We start from the raw sequence: 23,500 nt of genomic DNA, 5'->3' as shown, positions 1-23,500 counted from the left end.
ACTGCAAATGAACACGGGAGCACTTAACACCTCCTATTTCAGAGGCGCCACGTATTTCCACATTAAGTCTATCAATAGAAATCAAACAAAATAAAACATTGATAACCTTAAGAGTGGACTAACACGGCTACCACACTCCTCACATTAAGTCGAACCTGAACAACGCTTCCACACCTGTTCTCTCTGAAAAAAGAAAACGCATTAAAAAAACACATGTTTAGCGCAACGAAAATGGCAAATTTTCCCCACACGTTTTAGGACTCAACACTCTTTAGTAAAAGGACCCCTAAAACACTTAGGGAAAACTGCTTATTGTGCATAAAAAAAAAAATGAAAGCAAGTTAAAATTAAGCATACGGTGGAAACAGGCAAAGTATCATGAGATAAATGCTGTAGACTATTGCTCATAGAGAGACACTTTCTATTCTTAATTACGGTATGTGATTAAGATATGGACGAAGGATAAGAGTGAAAGGTAGTGAACAGTAGCTCCATCTCCCCACTACTGCCCCTTGATAACAAGAACTGGGCAGTGTTTAACGTGCAGATTGAATTGTATCAGCCAAATCATGGCATCATGCTATATGGACTAGTGTCACAACCATTGTTCCCTCTAAGCTGAGGAGTCTTCCACCTATAGCCCTGCCAGTGGGAGGTGTTATTTCATTATTACATTTTCAATAATGAGGGACAAGCTGAGGACTCCAGGGAACCTGCCTGTCTATACTGTTAAAAAACAGAATATTATAATATTTACCCCCCCCCCCCCCCCCCCCGGCAGCAATGCAGTTAGTTGGAAGACTCCTGCTCAGCTTAGAGGGAATAGTGGTCACTACATACTTTGAACAAACAAGAAAAGTCCAATTTAAAAAAACTAATGATTAGCAATACAGAAATTATGGAAAATAAACAACCCATACCTGCCAGGTTTCTTTCCACACTGCACATACATTGTTGTAAGCAAATGCCACAACCAGGAGCAAATCCCCTCTGCTTGTTGAAGCTGTATGTAATCGACAGGGTTCTGCACATGGAAGCTGGAAGACATTTACAGGAACACCATCCTGGAACAAGACCAACTGTTTATTGCTAGTTGCTACAACCACTGATGTACTGAACTGGCCATTTACCATCTCAGGCCTGCAAACATGGGTAATATCCATGCAGGTTACCACGCTGCTGTACGCATGAGGCAGGAAACAAGTTGCATTCATTACTTTCTGCTTTTCGACAGAATATGCAACAAACTCACTCCGCCAAATAACAGAGTCCGATGTTGGGAAGGTTTTTTCATCTTCACCATCTGGAAAATGGGCATGTTTTACCCCTAGTACAACAATGCCTTCATCTTCAATCTCGTTCACCCATTTAATGGAGGAAATTTTAACAGGAACGCTTACTATTATGTGAGTTTTGGGCGACAGGTAAAATAATTGATCATTATGCATCCATAAAACCATTGGACCTGCAACCAAATGTACATCGTTCATTTTATAGTTCAATTTAAAATTTACGTAGCACTCAAATTCATCAGAGGCATGAAGCAGTAGTAGCAAATATTTAGTTTCCTTGTGCTTTTTACTTTTCCCTAACAAAATGCAGGGTAAATTCATTCCTGTTCTGTAGTCGGCTGTACAACTTAAAGAAATTATTTCAGCACCTTCATAGATAGCTGGAATGTTAAAGAATCCTGTTGATTTTTGAAGAAACACACCTGCAGCAGGGTTAAAAAGCATTCTTCTGAAATGTAGGGTGGCTGTTTTATCAACTCCTCCTTCCTCAAATGTTGCTTTTGAAAGATGGAAAGTAAGGACTGTTCCATTGTAATTCAAAATTTTCTCTTGTTCTACACCATCAGACATTTTCCTCTTTTTTTTCCAGTGTTTCCACTTTCGCTTGCCTGGATTTTTAAATCATTTATTACAAGACCTTTACACAGATCAAGGTTTGGACAAGATGGCTTTATCAACCTTAAAAGTAAACATACTTCACTATAACATGAACTTTAGAGAAGTCCGACACGAAAAAAATAACATACACACACACTTGACATATACGCATGTTTCTACACAACAGTAAGCAATCATGTGCAGTTTATAAGAAATTCTTAATACAGGCATCCAATAACAAAAAAAGTATTTTAAAAAACAGGATCTTGGTGTGATCTTGGTCTACAACTCACAAGTTTTTAAATTTCTCAGCTCATTATCTATGAAAATATGGAGGCGAGAAAATTAATACAGCCTTTCTTAAGGAAAGGATGGTGAAGCAGGATTCAAATCAACATAGCTTTCAGCAGAGGAAAATTGTCAGACATACCTGATTTCTTTGATTGTGTAAACAGAAGCTATATCAAGCGCAGGTACTGTATGCAGTATACCGTATTCTCTCTAATAATTGCCATACCCCCCCCCCCCCCCCCACTTCATGGCCAGAAAACCCTAACATCTAAATTTTATTCCCCCAATAATCGCCCATGACCGGCCATAACCTTAAGCAGAGGTAAGATATGTCCTGTCATTGTGAGCGGATGGAGGGTAGAGGACAGAAATGCCTCGGGGTGCCCCTTCAGTTCTTTTTGTACATGGCCATGTCAAGTAGCTCTCTTCACAGCACCTCAGGTTTTTTTTTCCCTCTGCTGATTGCTTCCTCTTAAGTCCTCACTCTTCCCCTCAACCATAGGAACATGAGACTACAGGAAAGTTTAAAACATATTACTGCTGCTTAGTAAGCCATAATCTTTCTCTCAGCGGCAGGGGCTCTGGAACACAAGGCCTGCAAAATCGAGACCATCGCTCCATCTCACCACCTCCTCTGATCCTGCTTGTCTTCCGCATGGCACAAACACTGGATAGCAATGACACACAGGCAGATGTTCAGAAGCCCCACGCTGTTCCAAACAGTGCTCTAAAATCAGCACTGGAAAAGCATGGGGCATTAACACCCCTATGATCAGAGCTAATAGCATGCTTAAATTTGCATGCTATTAGCTCTGGTCACAGGAGTACTTTTGCGGGAAGACAATCCTCCCACAGAAGAAGTTTGACAGGTCCGGGTTGTCAAAAAAAAGCCTGGAGGCCTCCCATCACAGGTCCTGACACTCCCAACCCCCCCCCCCCCCCAACATAGCAATGCTCAACCCCAGCCCCCCCCCCCCGGTCGTCTAGCACCCTTCCTGACCCCCCCCCCCCCCCACCGTGTACCTCTAACACAAAGAGGGAGTAGCACTCCCTCCTTCCTTCAGCACCACTTCCAGTGCATTCCGCATACAGTTCAAGCTTCTCCTACTCACCTACAAATGCACTTGATCTGCAGCCCCCCTTTACCTCTCTACTCTCATCTTCCCTTATGTCCCCACCCGTAACCTCCACTCTCTAGACAAATCCCTCCTTTCAGTACCCTTCTCCACCACCGCCAACTCTAGGCTTCGCCCTTTCTGCCTCGCTTCACCCCATGCTTGGAACAAACTCCCTGAGCCCATACGCCGGGCCCCCTCCCTACCCATCTTCAAATCATTGCTCAAAGCCCACCTCTTCAATGTCGCCTTCGGTGCCTAATCACTACACCTCTTCTCAGAAAATCTTAACTACCCCAACTTGACATTTCGTCCTTTAGATTGTAAGCTCATTTGAGCAGGGACTGTCCTTATTTGTTAATTTGTACAGCGGTGCGTAACCCTAGTAGCGCTTTAGAAATGTTAAGTAGTAATTCTAGGATGTGCTGGTCAGGGCTTTCCTACCATGTAAGGGCAGAGCACTATCATTTTGGAGGCGGCACTGAAGGAAGGAGGGAGTGCTACTCCCTCCTCATCATTAGAGGTACACGGGGGGGGGGGGGGGGGAGAGGGTAGGTTGGGGGGCACTAGTCCACATGGGAAGTGTCTGGTGCTGTGTTGGAGAGCTGGGTGTTGCGTCATCTGTCCGGGGTGGGATGGGGAGGCCTGCTAACGTGCAGATGCATGCTGGACAGGGCTCTCCATTCTTCCCCAATGACCTGCAAACCCTAACACCAGCTCTGAGACTGTACTGTATACATATGTAGTATCACATCATACCTTATGCTATAAGTTTATCTTGTTGGGCAGCCTTTAATGGACTGTACAGGTTTTTATCTGCAGTCATCAATATGTTACTAGAATATGATAGTAGAACAATTTCAGTACAAAAAAAAAAAAGAAAGAAAGAAAAAGTTAACTACCACTCCTTGAGTTTTTTCAGATCATTTTTCCTACCTTCTGCTCCCTCATGCACATCTACTCTGTTGTAGATTTTAGCTTCACTAATACTAATCCTTAATTCCTTCACACTGTCCTTCAAGAAACAGCCCCTGGACAGATCTTTGAGGTGCTTATGAACCACCAATATATGTGGGACAATTTTTCATTTTTTGTTATTAATCCCCCTGCACACAAGCATGCTAACACAGGAAGTACTAAGGCCTCCCACATTAGGGATACAGGAATGTCAGCAAGCTAGCTAAATAGTGCTTCCATGCCCATTCTCTGCCCCCCCCCCCCCCATATAAAAATAATAAAGTATTGCATTAGAGCATACAGGGGGTCTTTTACTAAAGCTTAACTCGAGCTACCTGCAACAGGGCCTTTATTCCTGCTGCAAATAACTCAAGCTAAGCTTTAGTAAAAGACCCCCACAAATGGCAAAACTAATGCAGAACACTTTAGCACATCCTGCATTAGGCCATTTTTCTTCCCCTATATTAACAAACCATATTTTTGACCATATTTTCTATCACAGATCTTCCATTTACAACCATCTCCTGCACCCTTTCATTTTAAATCATTTCATTCTATCTAATCTTCAGCACTCTTGCAGCAACACAAATGTTTTTTTTTTTTTGTAACTTCTTTACCATAAATGTATTCTTCACTTCCACATCCTATACCTGAAAAGATGTATACATACTTAGATTGGGGAGGGGGGAGGGCGAAAGGAAAATAAGAAAACTTTTTTTTTAATCAGCAGCCTCCTCTCAAACTTAGTTGTGAAAGAAGGTTTATGGTTTTAAGCATACTGCCCAAGTAACAACAACCGTGATTCACTTTTGACCCACCTGCACACCTTGAAGTATCAGAATAGCTTAACAGCAACAACTGTCCAACCTTTTCCGAGAAAATCCTGACATCAGACCCCCTTCCCCTTTGCCACAAAAAGCATCCCCCGCAAAGCATTGTGGGCAGTTCTACTACGGCAAGTGAACAGGCGCCAACAAATCTTGACAAGAAGGTTCTACAGACTACAGCTTTTTGCACAGACTCAGTTTGAAGATGAATTTCTGCACCTCAACTCAGCCTTCGCACTGGAACGTCAATAGCTAGCGTGGGCAACAGCCACAGAAAACTACTTCCCCTTCCGTCTCCAAAGAGTGAGGCAGGAAAGGCGGATCTCAATTTCAATAATGATGACCGGTGCGATCTTAAGCGTCAGATGTAGCCTGGGCGTGACGTAGGCGCTTTCGGGAAGGAGTGGGCGGGGTAGATTGCAGTCGCGCGTTACATTGGCTAAAATGGGGCTTTAGTTTTTCTCCCGTGTTGCTGGTGGTGACGTGCAATTGTAGACTAGTAGTGCCGGCGCCGCCAAATATGGCTGATGTGAGTATTGTATATAAAAGAGAAAGGAAAATAAAAGTGGAAAAATATAGAAAAAATTGGATGACCATACTATTTGGGAATAGGAGAGTGAGAGAGTTTTCAGGAAGTTGGATAAAAAACGGCCGTTAGGGCATGGGTGCTGGGTTAATCGGGGGCAGTAATTGCTTCATTTAAAAACATGTTTAATTATACTTGTGTTTTCTGTTGTATTTTGGCAGGATAGAGGCAGGTTGATACCGGAAACCAGGAAGCGGTTTCAGGAACAGTATTTACCAGGTTGGTGTGTTCCCCGTTTCTATCCTGTACTTGGGTTGACTAGAGTATGACAGGAGTAGGAAAAACTCGTTCTGATTTTTGTTTTCATTATTGTTGGAGGCTAGTATCTCCTGTGTTAATAATCAAAATGAAAGCGTTTTTTTTTTGGGGGGGGGGGGGGGGTCTGAGGTAAGATTAAGACATATATCAGGTTTTATTTTATCTTGTTTATACCCCTCATCGTGGATAGCAAATAGGCAGTTTACAAAATTATTAAAAATGATATAAGGAAAAAATAATAGTTTACTCTTTGATGGGGTAATACAGATGTTTATGTGATTCGTTAGTTCATCTGTCTTGGGGAAAAGGGTCACCTACTTAAAAATGCTCTTTTGGCTTAAGAAATAAGAGGGGCCCCTAATTGTCTAGAAAATACATATGTTTTATATATATATTTTTTTTTACTTTCCATGGTTTCCCCACTCCTCATGTGACTTCTGTACCAATACTAATTTGACCCAGTGACCTTATGAGTCACCTGCTGTGTAGATGAAAATGTTCCAGGGAGCCATAAACAACTCTGTTTCTGTTGACAGAGATCCCTGTATACAAAAGAAAAAAGGAGATCACCAAACTAGCAAACCAGTTGGGTTTTCAGGATATATATAACAACTAGTAAAAAAGGCCCGTTTCCAAAACCAATGAAACGGGCGCTAGCATGTGGTTTTGTGTGTATGTGTCACAGAGTTATTTTGTGAGTGTGAGTGTGTGAGGATGCGGTGTGTGTGCAGGTTGTTGATGTGTGTCTTTTTTTGTTTTGTTTTGTTTTTTGGTTGGGGGATGTGCTGTGCTGGCAAAGTGGGTTGGATTGGTGTGTGGCTTTGAGGGTGTGTTTCTGTTGTATTGTGTGTGTGTGTGGTTTTGTCTGTCAAGGACGTTTGTGGAGGGGGGGGTCTTTCTGTTGGTGAAATGTAAATGTGGTTGTAGGGGGGTCAGCCTTTGCTGAGTGTTGTTTTTTTTTTCCAGGTTTTTTTTTTGTGTTGTGCTGAGGCAGCAGTGTTGTTTTAGATGGGCGGAAGGTAGAGGAGCACGTTCTTTGTCGGTATTTTTTGGCCGTTTCAGGGCTGCTGTAGGGGAATGCTGGAAGAGAAATGTGCTGACGGCTTGCCTGAGGACGGGGATGGTTGTTTTAAGTTGGCGGAAGGGAGAAGAGCACGGACTCGGGCCGTCGGGGGGTGATCCGGTGATCCGGTATGTTTGGTCCATTTCAGGCCGGCTGTAGGGGAATGCTGGAACATTTATGCGCTGCAGGAATCAGCGCCGTCTTTTTCCGGGTGCTCGGGGAATCCCCGAGGTGGGAGACAGCTTGCCTGAGGCTGGGGATGGTTGGGCACGTCCTTAGCCGCTTCGGCAAAAGGGGAAGAGGAAGGGGGTGGGGAGTTACCTGCAGCCGCCTGAGAAACCATGTATTCTTTGTTTGTTTTGTATTATTAGTTTGCATTTCTGTTGAAGAAAGAGTGGATGCCTTTCAAATGATGGAGGTGGTGCGTCGGTGTGCGGTTGTTTCGTTAGTTTGGCAGCCAGTCTCCAGCGATTCCTAGGCAGGGAAGGAGTACTCCTCCCCCTTCCTTGGTCACTGTTTGCTGCTGGCTGGGTCGCGGGTAATCCTTCCAGCTGAGCTGCAGCTTGTCCTGTTCGCCCACGTCCCAGATGGTGACGGGCACGTTGTTTTCCAGCTCCTCTGACTCCATGTCAAGCGATCCCAAATATAGTCTGTGCTATAGGCCCTCTGGAACTCTTCAGTATTGGCATTAGGCATTTAAAAATTTCTCCCCTCCCCCGGTCTATTTTTGCACATACCCACAGCAGGAATATTCTTCTCTCGTTCCAGCGGTGGTTCTGTGCTCTCTGTGCTGCACAGATAATGAGCCATTCTGCTGGGGAATGCTCCTCCCTTATTGTCACGTAGTTTCCTCTGATTGGTCCGTCTTACGTTGCCTAGTGTTGCCTGGGAACGGTGTTGTGATGGTCCTTTGTGTTTCAGAATGTTGAGGGTGTTTTTTTCTGATTGGTCCGTCATGTGATGGCGGGGCAGAGAGACATGGTCAGTGTTGTGGCTTCACCACCATGAATCCATGAACCCTTCAGGGAGTGACTGAGTGACTTCAGAACGTTGAGGGTGAGTTTTATTATAGTAGATATGTTTTCATCCCAGTGCCTCCATTGTATGCAGATCTGTCTGTTGCTTAGAACAGTGTTTTCCAAGTCCTATCCTGGAGTACCTTTTGCCAGTCAGGTTTTCAGGATATCCACAATGAATATTTATTTATTGTGATTTATTAACCGTCTTTATGAAGAGATTCACCCGTATACAGTGGATACAATTTAACATAAAACTTATAATTTTGTTAGCATAACAATAGTAAAGTAACCAAGATAAACATAAATACAATAAATGTTAAAGCTCAAGGTCCATTATTCGTGTTCGGTATTCATATTCGGACAAATAATATTTTTCATTTTTCATATTTGGCCAAATAGTAAAATATGCTATGCAGTACAGCTCTAGTAGCCAGTGTAGTTTTTGTAGGAAGGGTGTGGTGGTCACACTGCTTGTAGTCTTAATTAGTTGGTCTGCAGCATTCTTAATTAGTTGGGCTGATGCATACTCTTTTTGGTTTGACCAGTGTACAACGCATTACAGCAGTCTAGTCATGATGTTATCATTGCATGGACCACTGTAGTCAGGCTTGTCTTTTCAATATATGGAGAGAAGTTTCGTAGCAGCCGCAGGTAGAGACAGTTTTTAAAGGTTTTTGAATTTGCGGGATCAGAGTGTTTGTTGAGTCTAGCAGTATCCCAAGATTCCTGACATTTTAGGGGGAATTCATACTTCCCAAAAGGTATTTTGAAGTCTAGTATTTGTTAACTTGTGTTAGGTACCTAAAGAATCTCTGTTTTATTTGGGTTCAGGAAGAGTGTGTTGTTGTTTTGCCCATTCCTGAGTTGCGGTTAGACAGGCAGTCAGTTTACTCAAAGCTGTGAATAGATCTGGTTCGATGGGCGTGAGTAGTTGCACATTATCAACATAGATATAGAATTTTGTGTCCATCAACCAAAGCAGCTCAGCCAGAGGCTTGAGGTAGATATTAAATAAAATGAGAGACAGTATGGTTTACCATTGTTCAGTGCCCAAGGTAATGTGTGTTATTGCTGAACATATTGCCCAATTTGATTGACTGCACTTTTTGTCCTTTAGATTGTAAGCTCCTTTGAGCAGGGACTGTCCTTCTTTGTTAAATTGTACAGCACTGCGTAACCCTGGTAGCACTAGAAATGTTAAATAGTAGTAGTAGTAACTTAAGTACATAAGTATTGCCAAAGGTCCATCAAGCCCAGCATCCTGTTTCCAGCAGTGGCCAATCCAGGTCACAAATACCTGGCAAGATCCCAAAAAAACTCAATACATTTTTTGCTGCTTATCCCAGAAATAAGCAGTGGATTTTCCCCAAGTAAATTTAATAATGGTTTATGGACTTTTCCTTTAGGAAGCCGTCCAGACCCTTTTTAAGCCCTGCTAAGCTAACCGCCTTTACCATATTCTTTGGCAACGAATTCCAGAGTTTAAACGTTGAGTGAAGAAAAATTTTCTCTTCATATTGAACTGATTGTTTTGTCTCTGACAAATAGGATTTGAAACATGTAAATACTGTGTCACTGATACCTTGTTATGTTACTATGTTACCTGCTTCTACCAGTCTTGTAAGCATGATATAATCCAGTGCCGAAGGCTGTTGAGAAATCCAGCAACACTAGTATTGAGGCAGATCCCCTGTCATGGTTGTGTGTGTGTGTGTGTGGGGGGGGGGGGGGGGGGTGGTCAGAAAGAGGTGGCAGTGACATTTGGAGTTATGCCTGTGTAAGGTTCTTGTTTGTAAGGGTGCTATTTCGTCTAGTATATTTTTGCACTTTTTATCCCAATCTGAGAGAGAGTATGCAGAGTCCGTTTGTGCTGTACATTCATTATTGTATATCTGTTGTCAGAATGTTTCCAAGTCTATTTGGCCTTTTGTGCTGTAGTTTGTGTGTTCTTGTATATGGTGTGAACCCTTTTTCCACCAGAGTAGGGTTAGGTTTAGTTTGTAGTGGTCTGACCATGGTGTGTTTGTCCATTTGCTATCTGATATTATTAGGTTCTGATCTGTGGACAATTTGTGTGAGATAAAGTCGAGTGTGTGCCCTTTAACATGAGTTGCTTGAATGTGTGGCCATTTAAGGTCCCATAAATGGAGGAAATTCTTACATTTGCGTGCATTGGTTGAGTTTGGGTCTTGTAGGTGAAGGTTGATGTCTCCCAGTACTAGTATATTGGGGTTGGCTACATGGGTGTTTGATATGAAGTCCATGAAGTATGATTGGCATTCGTTCCAATTACCTGTTGGTCTATAAAACAAGACACAGTTTAAGTGGTCAAGCAGGGTAGTGTGGTGGATTTTAATTGAGGCTGTTTCAAGTTGGGATGTTATGGACTCGGCAGTGGTTATGATGGTGAAGTGTGATCGATGGATTAGTGCTATGCCTCCGCCTCTCTTTTCCTTTCTGGTCCAGTGAGTGATTTTGTATCCCGGTGGGCATAGGTCTAGGATTATAGGGTCCTTTTGATAATGGATCCAGGTTTCATTGATGAAAAGCAGGTCAAGGTTTTTCGACATGATCCAGTCTGTTATTATTGTTGCTTTGTTAACTACGGATCTGGCATTGATGTAATCCACTTGAATTTTTAGGTAAGGGTTGACTATGTTCGGTGTTATATGGATTTTTGTCAGTTGTCGTTTCTTTGCTAGTGTGGGTTTGCTATGATCTTTCTTTTCCTTGTGAGGAGTTTGTCCGCATGTTGGTGTTCTTCCTTTGTTATGGTAGTTGTCAATTTGGTGAGGTGTGGTGTGTCTGGTCAGACTTTGATGGTTATATAGTATGGGTATGATGTTTTCAGTGAGTGGGGTGGTTAGTGTTAGGTGGATCAAGGATAAGGAGTATATTGTTAGGAGTAGTTTGTCAGTATTCATTATGGAATCAATTCCTTTAGGGCTGCTAGTATGCTGTGTTAGATGGGTACTCACAATTAGATGTTCAGAAGAATTGCCTCAGGGTGCAGTGGCTCCGTAGTTGTGATGCTGGTTGGAGATAGACTAGGAAGATGTTAGTAGTGCAGAGCGAAGTAGTGATGCAGCGGCCGAGACAGCTCATGGATGAGTGGTCAGCTCCGGGTCGTCTGTGTTGCCGTGCCTCGGATCCCACGGAGACCATCTCTAGGGCACCTCCGCCTCCCTTCTCTTGTTCCCCTCGGCTGTGCCGCTGCCACCACCCTAGGGGTCAGACTGGGCGCACGTCTACGCAAGATCACGACCACGCGGTCCCGTGAGATCCCAGACCCCTGTGGGGGGGGCTCGGCTGCCTCCTCTCTGGCTGAGCGAGCGAGCGGTGGCTGCTAATAAACTACTTTCTCAGTTTTCCGCCTTGGTCTGGCTGTGCTGTTGTGCAGGCCTGGCTGCCCAGCCTCGCGCGCAGTATCACAATCCCCCCAAAAGTTATTATTTTTTTTTTAATTTTTAAAATGTGTCTTTTGGAGATATTTTCATTCCAAAGATATCTTCATTTCTCAGTTTTGTATTACTTCAATAAAAAAGTTTTCTCCGAGTAGTTCTCTATTTTTCCATTTTCTGCTGCGCTTTGCTTGCCAGCAGTTTCTATATTCCTGATTTCTATCATTTTATGAACTTCTTACTACTTACCTAAACAGCAAAAAACCACGGCACATGATATTTCAGATTGAGAACAGAAACTGCTGAAGATTGAGAAGTAGATTAAAAGCATGACCAACACAGAATAAAAAGAAAAGAGCAAACCACATGGGAGCCATAATACACCCAGATGACTTTTTTTTTTAAAGCTACATTTATATATTAAGATAACTTTGTCTTTTGTGATTGACACCCAGAGAAAATAGAGATCCCATCCATGATCCAATTTTGTTTAAAAAGAAAAAAAATCAGAACAAAAAGAGGAAATATCTGTCTCTCTTTCTCTCCATATGTATTCTGTAGTGTCCAAAGCTTTTCAGCTGGTGCAATGTTTTCCACCACTGCTCATAACTGCATAGTTCTTTTTTGTTTATTTTTGTTCATCTGTCTGAAATGAGAAGAAACAAACACAGCTGCTGATCACAAGATAGCAAGACAGTATGACAGGGTAGTGGTGAGAACCACAACCATGTTAGACAGGAATTCTCAGTAGAAAAAAAAAAGGGTATGATGTGTCTCTGTCCAGGTCATTGGTAAGACTTCATGTGTAGTAGTATGTCCAGGTATGAAAGTTGTATTTGTAAAAGAATATAGATGGAGTAAAGATAAACAAAAGGGCTGCCAGAATATTTATCTGTAAAATGAGGCTTATGAGACTGTGAGGTGTATTTTAAAAGCACTTAAACTTATAAAGTTACAAAGAGGCATATTTTCAAAGCACAAGTTCCATAGTAACCTATGGAACTTTGTAAATCTAAGTGCTTTGAAAATGAGCCCATAGACTTACACAGTTACATATTTTACTATAGAGCTCATTTTCAAAGTACTTAGACTTACAAAGTTTCATAAGTTACTGTGGAACTTTGTAAGTCTAAGTGCTTTGAAAATGTGCCCCTGTGTAGTTTTGTAAATCTATGTGCTTTGAAAACAAGCACCTGAATATGTTGACTAAAGGAGAGGAGGGGGAAGACACTTCTTGTGTCTTGGTCTTAAGTTTTTTGTGTAAGTATTTTCCAATGAAAAGGAAGCTTTAGAATAAGAGTTCTAGCCATGAAATGGTGCCCTTTTACCAAAGCTTAGCTTATGCTAACGGACATCGGCATGCGCTAAATGCTGTACATCCCATTTTATACATATAGGCCTTGTCAGCACGCAAAGAGTTTCGATTTCAAAGGCTTACAAAGTTACAAAGCTTACTATGTAACGTAAGTCTATATGCTTTGAAAATGAGCACCTAAGCTTTAGTAAAAGGGACCGAAAGTTGGGTTAGGTAGGCTTCTCCCCACCCCCCAAGAATAAGCAAAAGATGAAAGAATGATTTCCTAGTTAAGGTGGTAAAAGCCATTAGCAGAATGGTAGAGACTATTAAGAACAAAATTACAGAGCATATTCAAAAGCGTGGATTAATGAGACAAAGTCAACATGGATTTAGTGAAGGGAAATCTTGCCTCACCAATCTACTACATTTCTTTGAAGGGGTGAACAAACATGTGGATAAGGAGGAGTCGGTTGATATTGTGTATCTGGATTTTTAGAAGGCGTTTGACAAAGTACCTCATGAAAGACTCCAGAGGAAATTGGAGAGTCATGGGATAGGAGGTAGTGTTCTATTGTGGATTAAAAACTGGTTAAAGGATAGAAAACAGAGTAGGGTTAAATGGTCAGTATTCTCAGTGGAGAAGGGTAGTTAGTGGGATTCCCCAGTGGTCTGTGCTGGAACCGCTGCTTTTTAACATATTTATAAATGACCTAGAGATGGGAGTAATTAGTTGAAGCATGCTGTCTTCAACTAGCATGGTTTTCCTCTTACTACTTCAACATAGGGTGGGGATGCTTGTGCAGCCTCAAAAGCTTCTTCTAGAAGTTTCTCAGCTTGGTGCTGTCCCCAGTGATGTCACCCAGTTGTGTGGCTGAAATATCCTGCTGTCCATGGAGACCATCTGTTATAGGTATGCAGCTCTGTTATGCATTTATACAATGCTTAAGTCCCTTACCTACCCCTAAAAGACTCTTAAGGGGGTCTTTTACGTAGGCACACTTTTGTTTCTAGAGCATGTTAAAATAGGTGCACGGTAAATGCTAAAGACGCCAATGTATTCCTATGGGCGTCTGTAGCGTTTAGCGCACACCTATTTTTAATGTGTGCTAAAAACGCCAGTGCGCCTATGTAAAAGACCCCCTAAATCTGAGAAATGGAACTGGAAAACAGTTTTCTTTGAGTTCAGTTTTATTATGTATCTTGATGAAGGTTCACAAAATGATGTAATAGGTACAAATCTAACCAGGTATGGGAAAGTACAATGAGTGTATCATTCCTTGTCATCAAGCAGATGCAGCCATTACAGATGGGTTGTGTCCATCAACCAGCAGAGGGAGATAGAGAGCACACTTTTTTCAGTGCCTCATACCAGCTTGCTCCACTGCCTCTCTTCAGTATTCTCTATCTCCCCTAGCAGAGTGGCTGCAGCTTCTTCAAAGTCCATCTAAAATCTGCCTGGAGGTTGCTCCTGTGCTTTTGCCAGTTGTTAGCAGGGGTGTTGGAGGCTATAGCAGCTTCACTTTAAAGGCACATAGGTTCGCCCTTTCCCTGCCTTACCCATACCTCCGTGGATGTGGACATATTGCTTAGCTTTCCCTGTCCTTCCCCACCAACAGTGGATGCAGGCACATAGGTTCACCCTTTCCCTGCCTTTCCCACTCACCTGAGCCTCCGGAATTCTATTTACCTCTGCTTTCCTCACAGCGTTAAAAAAAAAAAAAAAATAGGAACAGAGGTTTTTCCTTGCCTTTTTCTGTGGGACCGGAGCTGTGATACTCGGTCCAGTGAGGTAAGAGTGTTTTCTGACTCCTCCGGGGTAGGCCCATGATCGGGGCGATTTTGGCGTGAACCGCCAATTTGAATTTTACCTCTGTTTTCGGCGATGGCTGCGGAGACAGTAAAGCGCTGTTCCAAGTGTGGCAAGCGCAGATCAGCAGCGGGGCTCTGTAAATTGTGCTGTACAGACATTAGAGCCGGCCCGAGCATGGCGAGCGACGATTCTTCGCGCTCTGAGCTGGCAGCGGATGCCATTTTGAATTTACCACATGGCGCGACCTCCGCTGAGACGGAGAGTCCGGAGCCCGGGGGGAGGCCTCGGAGTGAGGCTGATATGAGAGCTACTAGCCCCGGCAGAGATCCGGGTGCCCAGGGTGAGTTTTTCTCCCCTGATTTTGTCTTCTTAATGCATAAAGCATACATGCTTAAAAGAGCTCTCCTACAAAGCCCTGCAGGGGCCTCTTCTAATGCCCCCCCGGTGGATTCTAGCCTGGGTATGCCCTCTGAGGCGTTATTCCCTGATAATTGGCAGAATATGAAGCGCAGAAGGGCTCGTTCCCCTTCAGAGAGTGCTGCACCTCCATTCCCCCCCCCCCCCCCCCCGTGGTCGGGCTGCGAGGATTCGGAGGACTCTGGCAGGCCTTCATGGTATGAGGAGCCAGAGTCTGGTGCAGAAGTGACTCAGGATCTGGACGATCCCTCCGCGGTGAGGATTTTCCACCATGGTGAGCTGCCAGCGCTTATTTCTGATGCCCTGCAGGCTCTCTCTATTGAGGACCCTGCCAGTGGCACAGCCTCCTCTGTGAATCCTAGGATAGCTAGTACCAAAAAGCCTGCTCGAACCTTTCCTTTGCATGACTCCATCCAAGAGCTTATTTCGGCTCAATGGGCTGACCCCGAGGGACCTTTGAAAGTTTCCAGGGCTATGGGGCAATTATACCCTCTGAGTGAGGAGCATATGGCTCGCTTTGCTATGCCTAAAGTGGATACCCTAGTCACAGCTGTGACAAAGAGAACTACCCTCCCTGTTGAAGGAGGTGTTGCCCTGAAGGATATTCAAGACCGTAGACTGGAATCAGCACTTAAACGGTCATTTGAAATTGCAGGTCTCACTATTTGGGCGTCTGCATGCAGTTGTTATGCTGCTAGAGCCTGCCTGGCTTGGTTGCAACAGGCAGTGGAACAGCCTGGTGATGGAGCGGAGCCCTTTTCAGATGTGGCTTCGCGGATGGAGTCGGCCTTGTCCTTTCTTGCTGACGCCCTTTATGATATTGTCAGAGCTTCGGCTAAACACATGGCAGTAGCAGTGGCAGGCTCGCCGTCTTCTTTGGCTACGGCATTGGGCGGCGGACATGGCCTCTAAGCAAAGGTTGGTGAGGTTGCCCTTTCAAGGCCTTCTCCTGTTTGGTGAGGAGTTGGAGAAAATTGTGAAGGGCCTGGGTGAGGCTAAACCCCAGCGCTTGCCCGAAGATAGGCCTCGGCACTTCCTCTAAGGGTGCGGCGGTCCACTCCTCTTACAGACCTCGCTTCCATGCAGCTCGAAGGTACCACCTGGGGCGTTCTGCTGGGTTCACTTCTCGTGCCCGTTTTCAGCAGAGGAACTCCTTTCACTCGGACAAACGTTCCACAGCCACTGGCTCAAGGCCTGGAGTTCAGGGGCGACCCTCTCAATGATGGTGCGCCGGCCCTCTCCTCGAGTCCTGTCATCGGAGGACGTCTTTCCCTCTTTGCCGAGGAGTGGACCAACATTTCCTCAGATCAGTGGGTCTTGGACCTGATCAGAGACGGTTACAGAATAGAATTCGATGCCCCTGTAAGAGACGTGTTTGTGGAGTCCCGATGCGGCTCTGCCGCCAAATGGGCGGCGGTAGAGGAGACTTTACAAGGTCTGATTCAGATGGGGCCATGTCCCCGGTACCTCCCGCCGAACATGGCTGCGGCCGCTACTCCATCTACTTTGTGGTGCCGCAAAAAGGAGGGTCTTTTCGCCCTATTCTGGACTTAAAAGAATTAAACAAGTCTCTGAGAGTGCGGCATTTTCACATGGAAACCCTGCGCTCCGTCATTGCGGCGGTACAGCCAGGAGAGTTTCTCACGTCTCTGGACCTGAAAGAAGCTTACTTGCACATACCAATTTGGCCCCCGCACCAGAAGTTTCTGAGGTTTGCGGTGATGGGAAAGCATTTCCAGTTCCGGGCCTTGCCTTTTGGCCTCGCCACAGCTCCCCGCACCTTTTCGAAGGTTATGGTGGTAGTAGCTGCCTTTCTAAGGTGAGAGGGTATTCGGATTCACCCGTACCTGGCCGACTGGCTCATTCGAGCAAACTCTGCTGCAGAGAGTCAGCATGTAACAGCCAGAGTGGTCTCAGTACTTCAATCTCTGGGCTGGGTCGTCAATTTGGCCAAAAGTCACCTGACCCCCTCACAGTCTCTAGAATATTTGGGGGCCAGGTTCGACACAGCCTAGGGGTATGTGTACCTACCCGAGCAAAGGCGGTGCAAGCTTCAGAATCCGGTCCGTCTGCTCCTGAGGATGCCCCGCCCGCGAGCTTGGGACATTGTCCAGCTGCTTGGATCGATGACGGCCACCATGAAACTGGTGTCCTGGGCGAGAGCGCACCTGAGACCTCTACAGTATGCTCTACTCCAAAGATGGTCTCCAGTATCTCAGGATTATCAGTGCAGAGTCTCTTGGCTCCCTGCGGCCCGACAGCATGGAGTGGTGGCTCTCAGACAGCATGCTGCGGCGAGGAATGCCGCTGGCGCTCCCCGATTGGTTCCTAGTGGTGACAGATGCCAGCCTGAAAGGCTGGGGCGCACATTGCAAGGGGAAGCATGCCCAGGGTCTATGGACACCCGAGGAGTCGGAGTGGTCCATCAACCGCCTAGAGTTGAAAGCGGTGTTTCAGGCATTTCTGGCTTTTCAAGTGACCCTGGAAGGATTGGCTGGCAGAGTGATGTTGGACAACACGACAGCAGTGGCCTACATAAATCGTCAAGGCGGCACTCAGTGCAGAGCTCTAGCCGCGCAGGCCGAACAAATTTGCCACTGGGCCGAGCTGCATCTACAGTTTCTGTCGGCAGCTCACATTGCAGGTCAGAGCAACGTGCAAGCCGATTATCTAAGCAGGCATCAGATCGATCCAGCGGAGTGGGAACTTGCAGACGAAGTATTCCTGCAGATATGTGCCAAGTGGGGCAAGCCCGTGATGGATCTAATGGCGACAAGCACCAAAGTCCCGTGCTTTTTCAGCAGACGGAGAGATCCTCGCTCGGCGGGGTTGGATGACTTGGCTCAACCCTGGCCTCTGGGCCTACTGTATGTGCTCCCTCCGTGGCCCTTGATAGGGCAAGTGCTCCTGCGGATTCGGCTGCATCCAGGAGAAGTGGTTCTCGTCGCCCCGGATTGGCCCAGGAGGCCTTGGTATGCGGACCTCTGACAGATGCTCGTAGAGGATCCCCTTCAGTTACCTCTGGTTCCCAACCTGTTGTCACAGGGTCCGGTGATCATGGAGGACGCCGGCTGATTTGGTCTTATGGCCTGGCGATTGAGAGGGCGCAATTGAGAGACAAAGGCTATTCCAATAAAGTAATTTCTACTCTCCTGCAAGCCCGCAAGTGTTCCACTTCCGTGGCTTATGCCAGGATTTGGCGCCAGTTTGAAGTCTGGTGTGCTTCCAGAGAGATCACACCCCTGCGGGCTCCTGTCTCGCCGATTCTGGACTTTTTGCAGGATGGTGTACAAAAAGGCTTGGCCTATAATTCCCTGCGGGTGCAAGTGGCAGCGTTGGCCTCCCGGTGTGACAAGGTTGAAGGCGTGTCTTTAGCTGCTCATCCGGATGTGGCATGGTTTCTTAGAGGGGTGCTTCGACTCCGTCCTCCCATGTGTGCACCTTGTCCAGCTTGGAACCTGGGGCTAGTGCTGAAGGGCCTTCAGGGTGCTCCCTTTGAACCGCTTCGGCGTGCTTCAGAGAAAGATTTGACACTGAAGGCCATCTTTTTAGTGGCCATTACTTCGGCGAGACGGGTGGCAGAGCTCCAGGCGCTGTCCTGTAGAGACCCTTTTCTGCAGTTTTCAGAGTCCGGGGTCACGGTTCGGACCGTGCCTTCCTTCTTGTCTAAGGTGGTTTCAGCGTATCACCTAAACCAACTTATTTTCTTGCCCTCCTTTGTCGAGGAGGAGTTTCCAGAATCTTTTGGGCAATTGCACCTGTTGGACTTGCGCAGGACTCTGCTGCAGTATTTGCGAGTTACTAACTCTTTCAGGACCTCTGCTCATCTGTTTGTTTTGCTATCAAGTCCTCGCAGAGGGTCTCCAGCGTTTAAAGCCACTATTGCCCGCTGGCTTAAAGAATCTATCTTTTCAGCTTATTTGCTTGCCGGCCGGCCTCCGCCTGATGCCTTTAAGGCGCATTCCACTAGAGGAATTTCCTCTTCTTGGGCTGAAACTGGAGCACTCTCTCTTCAAGAGATTTGTAGTGCAGCAACATGGGCTTCTAAGCTCTCTTTTGCCCGACATTACAGGCTGGATGTGGCTGCCAGGAGGGACGCACATTTTGGAGCGCAAGTGCTGGCGCGTGGTGTGGTTTGTTCCCACCCTATCTAGGGATTGCTTTGATACATCCCATCTGTAATGGCTGCATCTGCTTGATGACAAGGAAGGGAAAATTAGGTTCTTACCGTGATAATTTTCTTTCCTTTAGTCATAGCAGATGCAGCCATGATCCCTCCCTGTCTGATGCTATCTGGTGTAAATCTATTTCAGGTTCTGTTCATGTTTCCTGGAGGTTCCGTCCTTGGGAGAAAGTCGGAAAACAGTCTTCAGGATTCTTGTTCAATTAAAGGAGGATGAGTTTATTCCCTCCAGTTATGTCTCAGTGGAGGATGAGTTTATGCCCTCCGGGAGGATGTTTCATTCCCTCCATTCTGAGTTAATGCCCTTTGTTGTAGGGCCATCGTTCGCTGTGAGGAAAGCTCATGTTATTCCCATTGCGGTTTGCCATACTGCTTTGGAAGTTTCAAATACTGAAGAGAGGCAGTGGAGCAAGCTGGTATGAGGCACTGAAAAAAGTGTGCTCTCTGTCTCCCTCTGCTGGTTGATGGACACAACCCATCTGTAATGGCTGCATCTGCTATGACTAAAGGAAAGAAAATTATCACGGTAAGAACCTAATTTTCCCATGTTCAATCTCTTGATATTCATACCTGTAAATCAATTATTAGCATTCTTTCAGTGAGTTATAGTTCTGTATTAGATACTGTGTAAACTGCTGAGGAGAGCGTGGGCTATTTAAATACAATTATATAAAACTGATTTTTATTGAGCATTTTCTGTATTTTTGAACAAAAAAAGTAGGAAATTTTTATTTTTTTAAAAATCTTCCATGTTTTACATGAAGCTTACAGTTATTATAATATAAAATGCCCTGGCATACCCTATTACAGTTACAGAATGACAAAATATGTAGCTGGGCACAATTTGGGAAATATTTTTGGATCATGCTTAAAATGTACTGGAACTCTACCTACTTTTTATTATTGATATCGTCCTATGGAGATTAGAGTTTTGCATAGTATGATATTGATTGAAGTACATGAAAAATTTTGTTCCCTAGATAAAGCCAATAAATATGATTCTCGAGATGTTGAAAGATTGTGTCAAGATGATACCTGGGTAGAGAGTTATTTGGCTTGGCGGCATAATGTAGTGGATGACACTTTGAAGATGATTGATGAAAGTTTTCAATGGAGAAAGGAGTTTTCAGTCAATGGTAAGAGATCATTTCACGTACAACTATTATGTCATTTGTCTTAATGCAAGTATTTTGTTCACACTGTGCTTGAGATGCCCCCCCCCCCCCCCCCCCCCCCAACCAGTGGCTTGCTTGGAATTTTGGGGCCTGATATTCAGCTTGCAGAGGCTAGCAAGTTGCTGATCTGGCTGTGGGCTGAGCGAACCCTGACTGTTCAGTGCCAGAACATGTGCGTCTCCCAGCATTGAATATCCAGGTATTTTATTTCATTTTTCATTTTATTGGATTTATGTCCCACAAACAGCCAGAGATGAAATCTAGTTCTATGTGACTTACATGAGTTATGATAACATTAAATACATAACATCAAAAGTAGAATAACATAGTATAACAATTCAAAGGACCACCAACCCGGAAGTTAACTAGACACCAGCCGATATTCATACTGTACCTAGTTAACTCGCATAAAGGGGTCCTTTTACTAAGCTACGGTAAAAAGTGGTCTTAAACTCGCTAAGGCCATTTTTACTGCAGCAATAAAATGGCTGATTTTCCATTTTTTTTAAATTAATGGCTATGTGCTAATGGTGTCATCAGCTCATAGCCAGTGAAGTGTTGCCATTGTGCATAGCACAAAGAAAATTGCTATGTGAGCACTTACTGAGAACTGTTTTGTAGGTGGTAAAGGCTTGTGCGGTAATGTAGCTGTGCTAACTGATTAGGACAGGAGTGTCCACTCTCTACCTCCCCGACACCCTCTTCTACGAAAAGAATATTTTTTTATTTCATAGTTAGCATTCGACCTGATTTGGCAGTTACCATAGGATGCCTGAGTGCCTCCCATGGTACGCTATTTTAAGCTGCAGTAGTGCTTACCACAGCTTAGTAAAAGGACCACAAAGCTAGGACAGCTGTTTTGCTCTTCTAACTTTATACGATTACTTTGGTGGTTAGTGGACTGTAAATTGCTAAGTTTCCAGTCCGCCCTAACTCTGCCCCTGAAACGCCCACAGTTTTGGTATAGACAGTTAGAGGGAATATTCAGTGGAATTATCTGGTTAATTGCTGCTGAATATCCTGGATAGCCCTGCAGAAGGATTTAAATGGCCAGGAGCTTTGAACATTGACACCTTGATTTGTATTTATTTTATTTGTTATTTATATTCCACCCAAACTAAGCAGATTAAAATACATAGTAGATCACGTAACAATATTAAAACTATCATTATAGAATTAAAATAATTAGCCATTGCACAGAATAGCAGACAGTACCAAATTTTCAGTTTAGTTAAACAGTTACCATAGGTTTCCTCCACAAAGTCATGCGAGAGGTCTGTAGCTAACAAACAAATAAGTCTTCAAAGTTTTTTTAATTTTGAGTGACACTGGGGCTCTTTTTCAATGCAGTTACACTTACAAAGTTCCATAGGTTACTATCAGGCACATTTTCGAATGAGATGGATGTCCAAAAAGTGACATAAATTGATACTTGGACACCCATCTCTCAGAGACATCCAAATCGGTATAATTGAAACCCGAATTTGGATGTCTCTAACTCAAGTCTGTCTCAAGGACGTCCAAATTTCAAGGGGGCGTATTGGAGGCGTGGTGAAGGCGGGACTTGGGCGTTCCTAAGACTTGGACGTCTTTGACCCATAATGGAAAAGAGCAGAGACGTCCATGAGTAAAACTTGGATGTTTTCACCTGGACCTGTTTTTATTACGAATAAGGAACAAAAAGGTGCCTGGAATGACCAGATGACCACTGAAGGGAATCGGGGATGACCTCCCCTTACTCCCCCAGTGGTCACTAACTCCCTCCCACCCTCAAAAAAACATAATTAAAAATATTACTTGCCAGCCTCGGATGTCATACTCAGTCAGGTCTGCGACAGCGCATGCAGGTCCCTGGAGCAGTTTTAGTGGGTGCAGTAGCTTGAATTTGGATGTTTTAGACTTGGACATTTTTGCGTTCGAAAATCGCCGAAAACCAAAGACATCCAAATCCAAGGACGTCCTTGGTATTTTTTGAAATCAAAGATGGACGTCCATCTTTTTTCGAAAATGAGCTTTTCCCCGCTTCCGAATCTGGACGTTTTACAAAGACGTCCAAATTCCAACGTAGACGTTTCTTTCGAAAATGCCTCTCTATGTAACTTTGTAAATATAAGTGGTTTGAAAATATGCCTCACTGTCTGGTTGCAGCCTCAAGGCAACTGGAAGTTTATTTTATTCTCCTGGCCCTGCTATGGTGTTAGGGTAGTGAGTCCTTGAGCCATGTGAAGCACTGGCGAAGAGCCCGTGCTTAGCTGGCGGCCGAACAATTCCCAAAGCTTTACCTGAGACAACCGCCATTCCCCGGGGGTTGAGCCCCCAGGTGCGGGCGGCCGGCAGTACCCGGGCGCAGTTGGGATCTGGAACATGCAGCAAGCAACGAACTGGACAGGAGATGGGCTGAGATCGCGGCTGGCAGCAAGCAGGGAGTACTCCGGTTCCCAGCAGAGGCCAGGTCAGGCAACAGGCAGAGAGTGGTCAGGTTCCAAGCTGAGGTCAGGTTAGGCGGCAGGCAGAGAGTAGTCTGGTTCCAAGCTGAGGTCAGGCGGCAGGCAGAGAGTAGTCGGGTTCCAAGCTGAGGTCAGGTCAGGCGGCAGGCAGAGAGTAGTCAGAGTCAGGCAGTGGTTAAGGCAGGCGGCAAGCAGAGCGGAGCCAGGTGTCAGCAGAGGTCAGGTCAGAAGATGAGCAGTAGAACCACACAGGAGCTTAAGACAATCTACCAGAGTAGAAGCCGAAGCGAAGTGTGCAGGGAGAGCTGCTCCTAAATAGCCCCCACCATCAGGGAGACAGGGAACAGCTGGCAGAGGGCAGGAAGGTCAGGAGGTGTAGCAGCCAACAGGAAACCCCGGATTGGCTAACCAAAGGAAGGAGGCGGCGTCAGGTGCGACAGCCAATCCAGGGAAAGCAAGGCAGGGCCAAGGTTCCTGGGCTTCGCGCCCAGAAGAAGATCCCCCTTGGAACGCCGGTGCTGCCAACATGGCCGGCGTTCCAGGACACAGTAGCGGCACATCGGTGCCGCTATGGCTGCTGACCACGAGGCACAGGAACTGGGAGCGTCGGCCCAGCCTGCATGGCTGATGCATCCCGCTATGGGGGCGGAGCTGGGGAGCGGATCCGCCGTGAAGAATGTCGCACAGGTGAGGGACGCGACATATGGAAAGGCACAAAAATGTGTTTTTGCAGAATGAGTTTTAGGAAGTGATGGAATGGTCAGA

The 23,500-nt window shown here is 45.3% G+C and overlaps 2 protein-coding genes across 7 annotated transcripts in view; one reads left to right on the top strand and one right to left on the bottom strand.

Moving 5' to 3' along the window:
• The window catches only part of FANCB (FA complementation group B), a 37,911-nt gene extending 32,521 nt beyond the window's left edge, over positions 1–5,390 (bottom strand). Inside the window, exons 1-2 of one of the 5 annotated variants that reach the window (XM_030201568.1) lie at positions 5,299–5,390; positions 921–1,970 (exon numbers count right to left, since the gene is read on the bottom strand). In XM_030201568.1, the coding sequence (XP_030057428.1) occupies positions 921–1,862 (942 nt within the window). In that variant the 5' untranslated portion in view covers positions 1,863–1,970; positions 5,299–5,390. Of the gene's footprint in view, positions 1–920; positions 1,971–4,054; positions 4,074–5,070 lie in introns of those variants that run through there. The other 4 variants (XM_030201570.1, XM_030201566.1, XM_030201567.1 and 1 more) reach the window with 4 other exon arrangements.
• A 120-nt stretch (positions 5,391–5,510) lies between these two features.
• Positions 5,511–23,500, top strand: part of MOSPD2 (motile sperm domain containing 2) — a 162,534-nt gene continuing 144,544 nt past the window's right edge. Inside the window, exons 1-3 of one of the 2 annotated variants that reach the window (XM_030201571.1) lie at positions 5,511–5,608; positions 5,827–5,883; positions 20,090–20,249. In XM_030201571.1, the coding sequence (XP_030057431.1) occupies positions 5,600–5,608; positions 5,827–5,883; positions 20,090–20,249 (226 nt within the window). In that variant the 5' untranslated portion in view covers positions 5,511–5,599. Of the gene's footprint in view, positions 5,609–5,826; positions 5,885–20,089; positions 20,250–23,500 lie in introns of both variants that reach the window. The other variant, XM_030201572.1, reaches the window with a different exon arrangement.

Source organism: Microcaecilia unicolor, chromosome 4, assembly GCF_901765095.1.
Source record: "Microcaecilia unicolor chromosome 4, aMicUni1.1, whole genome shotgun sequence".
Classification (NCBI taxonomy): Eukaryota; Metazoa; Chordata; class Amphibia; order Gymnophiona; family Siphonopidae; genus Microcaecilia; species Microcaecilia unicolor.
Note: the sequence above shows the minus strand (reverse complement) of the source record. Positions and strands in the feature narration are given on the sequence as shown.